The following is a 9,047-nucleotide window of genomic DNA, read 5'->3' as shown; positions in this document are numbered from 1 at the left end:
AAATGTCCAGTTCCAAGACCGGGTACCCGGTTATATTGGTTCCAAGACCGGGTACCCGGTATTGGAACTGGTATAACCGGGTACCCGGTGGGTACCGGGTCCAAATTTTTAGGACCCGGAATTGGAACCGGATCTAACCGGGTCCTATATTTTGGACCCGGAATTGGAACCGGTACAACCGGGTCCGGGTCCGGACCCGCCGGGTCCTAACCGGTTCCAGTTTCAATACCGGGTACTCACAGTTTTTGCTCACCCCTAAATACAATCAGCTATCAGCTAATTACTAGACAGGCCCCCACACACACACACAAAAACAATAAAAAAAAAAAAAAAAAAAAAAAAAATTACGACTCTGTATAAAAGAGGCCAGCCTTTCAAAGATGGGCTTGCAAGAAACACAATCCAACTCAAACTAAAACCCAAGAGAAATAAAACAAAGTCCGAAGAAATAAATCAATAAATAAATATAAAAATAAAAAAACCCCTAAATTAAGTTTCTCTCTCATCAGTTTTCAACTCACCTGCCTTTTTTCTCTCTCTTCTTCGTTTTTGGTTCAGTAATCGAATACTACTACCAATCTCTCCTTCAATTTTTCCAGACAATTATACTAGTACTACAAATTCCTCTCATATTATCAATTTTACCCGCCAAAAAAAGGTTTCGTTTTTGCTCGATTTTTTATTTTAATTTCTCAATTTTATTAACGTCTTTCTTCTTCCTCTTTTTTGAGTTTTTCCCTCTCTTTCTCTCTCCTCCTTCCTCTCACTTTCTCTCTCTAGGGTTTCCTCACCTCTCACTTTCTCTCTCCTCTTCCTTCAATGGCGGCTAATCTCTCTCTTTGCTTGTTTTTTTCTCCATTGCAGGTACTTCGACCTTTGTTTCTCGCGCTTTCTTTGTCTTATGGATGATTGTTTGCCGATTTCCGGCGACATCGGCGGCGGCGGAGGTGGTGTGAAGCGAGCGATGGAGGTCGAGGTTGCGATTGACGGCGGCGGATGTGGCGGTGGTGGTGAGGTGGTGACGGCGAAGAGGAGGAAGAAGGAGGTTGTGGAGATGAAGAGAGTGGCGGAAATTGTGCTTGTGTTATCTGCTTTAGGAAGGATGAGAGCTGGAAGAGATCCGACGGTTGCGGAGAAGGCGATGATGGCGGAAGCTAGGGGTAAGGTTGTGTCTATGTGTGAGGAATTGGCTCCTAAAGATATTCTTCCTGCCGAAGCTTTTGGTTCTGTGATTGAAGATTTAGGGCTTAATCGATTGAAGGATCGTAATGTAGGGTTTCGCCCTCCGAAGATCTCGATTTCGGATAAGATTGCTCTTAGTAAGCGCAGGGTGAGGTTTTTGTTCATCACTACTATTTTATTAATTTGAGTTTTGATGGTTTTGTTTTTATATTTATTTAAGTTTGCAATTGAATTAATGCTGTACATTTATGCTGAATCTGAGAAAGAAGGGTGCTACTTGTTTGATTTAAAGGTTAGAGGAAGACAATGTTGATCATTTAAAATCTATGTGACTAAAGCTTTGATTAAAGCATTAGGTTTAAATTTGATGAATTTCGTGTTTGCTCGATAGGGTGTTTTATTAGTACATTTGTGTGTAAATTTACATTCTTTATGCTAATTTACTTGGCAATGGCAATGCCACACATAACTTATTGTTATTGTTGCATCTGTTTATTACTCCATCCGTATCAAATTAAATGCCCTTGTTTGACTTATGCATTATTCACACACACCACTTTGACCTTTGTTTGACATAACTGTGACATTTATTGTCCATTAAAACATGAGGTTTTAGAGATATTGATTCATTGTACTTGTTAGAGAGATGAAATATACTCAATACAGGAAAATATATTTGTGTGATATATTGCCTTTTTCATATTGATATTGGGTTAATTAGGATATCTCTAGGATATTTACTTATTTTAGGATTATCTTCTGGGGAGGCAAGGTGTTATGATTGTTTCCTAATCACCGAGATTGACTAGGTTATGTCTAGTCTATATACTTGATGATATATTCAGTAATATGAGAAACCATACTCTTAACTCTTTACCCCAAACTTGTGAAAACATATATATTCAGGCATATTTAGATTTAGTTACTTAATTTAAGTTGCATTTTGATTACCTCGTACTAAACGAGCCATTAGTTATGTTGAGTACTGACTACTGAGGCCAGCCTGAGAGCTATTCGGCGTTAAATGTAGAGGTATTTACTTGTCTGTTTGGGTCTGCTCGGTCACTGGAGTCTAGAACTTTTCATTAAAGCTTTAATATGAAAAATCAATCTTGCTGAGTGTCAATCTGTGGTTGCTATTAGCTTTGCATGTTTGTTTGACATTATACTTCTGAGTAGCATGTGCTGTTTTTGATAGGAAAAATAATCATTGACAGTTTTGTTTGGCTTTTTGTGTGGTCTATGAAAAATACTACGGTTTTGGTTTTAGTATTAGATTATGAAGGAGTAGGATTTTTTATTCAGTTCATGATAAGAATGCAACTGTCTTTTTGCTCATGTTGTGTAGTAGGCTGTGCTGGTAAATATCATTTGGAATTGCATGACATGATAGTTCTATTCTGTTTATATTGTTTATTTTTATTGCTAATGCTATGTTCTTTGAGATAGCTCAGTGAGGATAGTTAAATCTGTCATGCATGCAAAGTTGCAGACCTATTATCCCTGATCTGACTACTTTCTGTTCCTTTGATTGATATATATTGTAGATGGAAGAATCCAAGGCGTTTGCTGCACAGCCTTCTACATTTTCATCTCAGAGAGTGCAAACTGCTACTGGAGCTGTTGGTGAGAATCGTGGACCAACTTCCTCTGTCCGTGGGTTCCCTTCTGATAAAGTGGGTCATGTGCCTGTGTCCACAGGAGCTTTTCAACCTCCTACTACTGTTGCTAGTGTTTCTTCTGCAGCTTCTATGCCCGTGCGGAAACACCCTTCTGGCACTGAAGCTCGCCCTCCAGTTGTTTCTTCAGTTCCAAATAATATGGGAAGGGATCCGACGTCTGTGATGCCTCCTAGACTTGATAGAGCTCACATAAGACCTGACGTCAGACCGAATGGGCAATCTTTGCCTCATGTTCCAGGTTTGTTATTTGCCGTTGCCCATCTATTCTGATTAAGTTCGATTGTATTTATACCCTTTTCCTTCTTTGTTAGCTGTGTTGAGTCATGATTGCATGATGAGCTAGTTGCCTAGTCATACTGCTGCTATTGACTTGTTCTAAATGCTTTAATTTTTTTTTTTAATTTTTTTTATTGGCTGTTTACATTTCTATAAAAATGCATAATATTAATCATTAGTTGCTGAAACTATAGGTGTAATAAATTATTTTCTATTGTGGCATCAGATTTCATTTAGTTGCCTTTTACAGATGTATAATCTTAATAATTATGACATATTCAGTAATTGTGGGTTTTTGAAGGTTGTCTTGTGGTTAGTGAGTTTTGATCAGTTGTAAGGACAATTGCACATTGTTATTGAGATGTATCATACAGTGTAATGGTTTGAATGTGTCTGTTTTACTGAATTTTTGGGTTCTTTTGTTTTACTGAATGTATCATACAGTGGTTATCAGTTTTCATTTAGTGCCTTAACAATTACTGAATTTAAAGGTTACTGAGATATTACTGAGTCCTAATAACTGATCAAAATTCACTAACCACGAGAAATAAATGAATAATTGTTCTTTTTTTTGAAGCACCAGTCACCTGTTTTCATACTACTAGACATTGATTAGGAAAATAATTGAAAGGATGATTGCCCATTGTATCATAATATGGGCCTTACACCATTATATACCCTTGTTTTACTACGAGTCATATTATTGGCCAGGGGCATTATTCATACAAATGACATCAAGTTTGTAAGATACAAAGAATTGCTTTATTTGATACTTAATGAACGTGCACTATACAGCAATGTGTTATAATCATCCTGAGTGTACACGCAATAATCTAGGTGTATTAAATTTTTATCTTAGGGTGTGTGTATGCGTGTGCGTGTGTGCGTGTGCGTGTGAAAGAGCTGATTAAGAAAGTATTTTTTTAATACATACTATTAATATCCATGTAGAGAATATAGGTCCTTTTTCTTTTCTTTTTTTTACCTTTGTAGAAATAAGGTCTTAAGTAGTATCACCTACCAAAGTAACCTGAAATCCTGTGCAGCTGCTGGTTGTTCTGGTACCTGATATGTACACATATGATGAACTATAGTTTACAAGGTGCTTCATTTCTTAGAAAGGTTTTGTAAGTTTTTGACACAATAATAGTGCTAGAAACAAAGCACTGAAGTGGGTTTCTTCCTGTAACAGGGATTGACTTAGCAAAGAGGCTTCCTGAGAAAATACGAGTTTATCACATCAAATGGCAAAACTATAAATTAATCAACAACTTTTTGTTAAATATAGATTGTTGATATAATTACTAGGATGCCATGTTGATTGGACATTTTTGTTGATTTATCTATGGTTTTGCCACTTTATAAATGGATTTTTGGCTTCCTTAGGCTTCAATTGGGAAGATCACTATTCATGTTGTTTATTTTTGAAACCTCACTTTTTCTCTCTTCAAACCTCATATTTTGATTTTCTCATGTTATAATGATTATGCATACACTACTTTGTGCCTTTTACTTTGCTGCTAAAGCTTACCTTGTTAGTTTGCAACAATGCTCTAGATATCATTTGATTCATGGTGATATTTTTCTATTTGTTATTTCCAGCATTCTCATTTAATTGTATAATTGTTCATATGTCACAGTTATAGATTATGTGAACTATTTTTTTTTTTTTGAGCAGATTATGTGAACTTGATTATGTGAACTTCAATCTATTGTAGTCATTTTAGTACCTTAATACATGTAGAGGTTGTTGAATAGCTGCAAACTTATACATATATACTTTCTATATCTCAGTGAGCTCTGCAACTAATCAACATATGGTGAGGACTACTCCTGTACACCTGCGACCTCAACCTCCAATGCAGGTTAATGTTGGAACAAAGAATGTGGTACCAGCTCAACTGCCTGCAAGATCTGACATTCATGTCAGTTTAAGTGGTCCACAAGTGACATCACAATCAGCTGTTGGTCACATGCCAGGGGTCATCGTCAGTCACTCAGTTCCTGGAGCTCTGCCTACTATGCATCACCCAGTTCAGGGTATGCCATTTGTTCATACTCCTGCTGTCAATCACCACCTTGAGGTGTCTAGGATAGTGCAGAAGTTTCTGAACCCAAAACCTCCTCCACGTTCTGTGTGGACTCCTCCTTCAAGGGATTATATGAACAGGACATTATTATGTCAGTTCTGCAAGCTGGCTATCAACGAGGTTGAAAATATGGTGGTTTGTGATGCTTGTGAGAAGGGTTTCCATATGGGATGTCTTCAATCACACAATGCAAAAAGCATTCCTAGAGGAGAATGGCATTGTCCTAGGTGCTTGACAATGAGCCATGGGAAACCGTTTCCTCCTAAATATGGCCGTGTTACCAGAAATATGAATGTACCAAAAGTCCTTTCAAGCACAACTGGAGTTCAATTGCCTTCTGAGAGGAAGGCGGGATCCTTGGATGAGAAGGTGAATCAGCCAAATGCAGTTATTGACAGATTTCAAGATTCTAAAACACACTCTCAGATGAACCAACCAAATGCAATGATAGACAGAATCCAAGATTTTAAACCCCACACTCAGGTGAATCAGCCAAATGCAACGACAAATGGAAGCCAAGATTCTAAAACGCACTCTAAGGCTATTAAAGTTGTTGAACCATCGTCTGAGTCAATCCTGCGACGTGGGAGTGAGATTGATGGAAAGGGCATATTGAAAGGCTTGAAGGAAGATGAACCTAGGTCAAAAAATTGCTCAAACAACACGACAGAAACTGCAGTAGATCCCTCTTTATCAACATCAAATGAACCTTCTAGTGATAAACCTTCCCTGCAGGTGAAATCTGAAATATCTTCTTCTGAAGATAGGTTGATGTCTGAGGCACAGCCCAAATTTCCAGCCATACCTCAAGCAAATAACAAACTTGATGACTTAATAACATCAAACAATCAAAACAATGTTGATCAAAAAGTGTTAGATAGTGTTGAAATTTCACTACATCAACACAGTGACAGCAATGGCGTAATTGAATCCCCCCAGTGTAACATTGATAATAGTGATGAAAAAGATGCTGCGCAGAAAAATCTGGTTGAGATGGAGAGGATTAGTGACCTTGCTGAGGAGTTTACTGACACTTCAGAGAGTTGCTTGCATAAAGTTGACTGGGTTGGTGATGCAGATAGAGTCGTAGATGAAAAGAAGTTTTTTCGGTCTTGTCGCATCAATGGAATGGTATATCAATTGCAGACTTATGTCCTTCTCCGTTCTAAAAATGGCAAATTGATACCTGTAAAGCTCCAGGTAAATGTTATCCACATCAACATCTTGATGCCATTTAGCTTCTTGTGTAGAAAGCTATTTTTACTCAACTTTTAAAATATAAGGTTATATTTGATCCATAATTTTCATACACCTATTTTTGTTAAATCATGTTTTGGCCGTATAATGATGTTTTTATTATGATTCAGGACATGTGGGAGGATATTCAAACTGGTTCGAAATGGCTTGTTGCCCATAGGTGTTACTTTCCTGATGACTTGCCAGAGGAGGTTGGCCGCCCGGGTGCTCCTCAAAACAATGAGGTACTTTTTTTTTAAAAACATATTTTATATAGAAAATTTGTTATCATTTTCTCCTTTTGACTTTATAAAGGTCATAGTAAAGTCTGATATATAATTATACAACATCTAGAATGATGTTGGCCATTGCAACTTTGCAAGTATGAAATTTGGATTATGACGGTGGATTTGCCATGTTTGTTTCTGGTAGGTCTATGAGTCTACTCATGATAGCAAGGTGCTGGCGGGTTTAGTTCAAGGCCCATGTGAAGTCCTTCCATTCAGGAAGTTTGGAGAAGAGGCTGAAAAAAGTGATCAAGGCTCTCCAATGAATGACCAGAAGCAGCCAGTTTTTATACGCAAGTATGTGTGTGTTTAGTTATTTATGGCTGTAAATGTTAAATTTGTGGCAATATTGAAATTATTGGATGTGTGTGATTTGTCTGTTGAGAAAGAGAGATTTTGTACAAGGTTGTCGTAACGGGGTACCTTTTTTTCTTCTTCTAGATGTCAACCAAGGTTCGTCGTAACTGACTTTGTACGACCTAACTTTTTTCTGGTGCAAACATGCATCAGTTAACTGATGCTGTTACTTGTATTGAATTTAAATAAAACATGTTAGGTAGTGTTTCCTGGTTGTAGGCATTCAGGTTTTCCTAATAATTATGAGCATAGATATGTTTGTTTTCATCATATGAGACATCTACCAATGAAGTACATGGATTACGTAATGTATACATTTATCTGTGCCATAATAGTTTTATCCTGTGTCGTACATATCCCCAAGACGAATTAGTAAGAAAGAAATGCTATGCAGAAGGACAAGAAAGATACAAAGAATTTGTGGAGCTGATAAACAAGTGGATAAAAGTACCAAAGCAGTGTAACTAGTGGTTCCTTCCAACTGAAGTCCCTAACCCCCACACACCCCACCCCCCCCCCCCCCCCCCCCCCCCCCCCCCTTAAAAAAAAAAAAAAGGAATGTTGATTGGAATAATTTTTTCTTGTATTTTTGAAGTTACATTTGTAATTATGTGCCAATGCCTTGCAGTTGGTTCTATGATGAGACGAGACGGGCTTTTTGCCCCAACGCTAGCTGATTGGATGTTGATTAATGTTGTACTTGATGATGCTTTCAGAACCTTTCGTGGCATACAGCTCATATGTCTTCAGGTAATACCTTGTAATGGTTTTCTTTTGAATGAAGTTGTATTTGATTGTTTTTAGAGATTGGATAGGCTTTGTCTGTTTGGGGGGGTGGGGGAGACTGAATTTTATTAATTACAGTTATATATATATATAAATAAAAGAATCTATTGTTCCAAATAAAAGAACTTGTATAATTTTCATTTCCTTAAGAATAATTTAAATTCAATAACATTGTAAGTTTCACTATGATGAACATGGAAAAAGGAACATAACTGAGAGTGTGCATCATGCTTTTGGATGTAGCATCTAAGCGTAGTTGTAAATTTGCAAAATATTACAGTCTGGGACTCTGGGTGATGTGGTTTAGGTAGTTTCTGAGTGTCTGAAGTGATTGCTTTTGTCAATTGGTTATAAGAAGACAATCAGCATGAGGCATGGACTAGTTGCTTTAACCAACACGAGAAGCCATAAAAAGTCAGTGCTCCATAAATTTAGAGCTTATTTGATTGTATTAATGTTAATTGCTGGTTATGTCATGGGAATACTGCAAATCTGTTCATCAGTCAGACATTCTGAGAATACTAAAAAAATCCTGGAAATTCCTGTATGAAATTAGGGTTTTTTTTAAGGTTAGAATACACATGACATAGTATAGAAATTAGCGAATGAGGTTAGCAAAATCTATCTGTTCTTGTTTCAAATACTCAGTATTTATTTTGTCGAGTTATGTAAGTCTTTCTCATAATACTTTCCTCTCATCTCCAGGTAAATTATTGCGGATGAAGTTCTCAGCCTATAGGGTAGTCTTTTTCTCCTCTTTTGTACAATATGTAGCATTCCTGCGGTAATTTGTGCTGTATAACATTTCTTTCACTGCCCTCTCTAGATTAAATTTGTTCAGGGTTTGCCCTTAAATTTCGGGTGCCCAAGCATTTGATGAATAATAATATCCTAAGCCTTTTTTTTTTCTTTATATTTGTGAGTTAAGTTTGGATCTTCCAGTAAGTACATGATCATTTTCTGGCCATATGATTGACTCACTCGTTTTTGGTTTTGTTGCTGTTAATGTGTTTTGTTCCTTTGATTGTCATTGAAGCTGATCTTTTTTGTGAATAGCATGGGTGAATACTGGATACGTACGTTATTCATTCGAAGTATTAGTCAAATTCTGACTGTATTTAAGATCCATATTCGGAAAATAATTATAAACG

The 9,047-nt window shown here is 37.0% G+C and overlaps 1 protein-coding gene across 1 annotated transcript; it reads left to right on the top strand.

Moving 5' to 3' along the window:
• Positions 1–509: 509 nt before the first annotated feature.
• Positions 510–8,809, top strand: LOC145576941 (uncharacterized). The gene is made up of 8 exons (XM_081634640.1): positions 510–658; positions 865–1,330; positions 2,730–3,102; positions 4,935–6,430; positions 6,598–6,711; positions 6,899–7,050; positions 7,739–7,860; positions 8,602–8,809. The coding sequence occupies exons 2-7, from the start codon at positions 902–904 to the stop codon at positions 7,785–7,787; spliced, it is 2,613 nt and encodes an 870-aa protein (XP_081490766.1). The 5' UTR covers positions 510–658; positions 865–901; the 3' UTR covers positions 7,788–7,860; positions 8,602–8,809.
• Positions 8,810–9,047: the final 238 nt, after the last annotated feature.

This window comes from Chenopodium album, chromosome 13 (assembly GCF_948465745.1).
Source record: "Chenopodium album chromosome 13, dcCheAlbu1.1, whole genome shotgun sequence".
NCBI classification, from domain to species: Eukaryota; Viridiplantae; Streptophyta; class Magnoliopsida; order Caryophyllales; family Amaranthaceae; genus Chenopodium; species Chenopodium album.
Note: the sequence above shows the minus strand (reverse complement) of the source record. Positions and strands in the feature narration are given on the sequence as shown.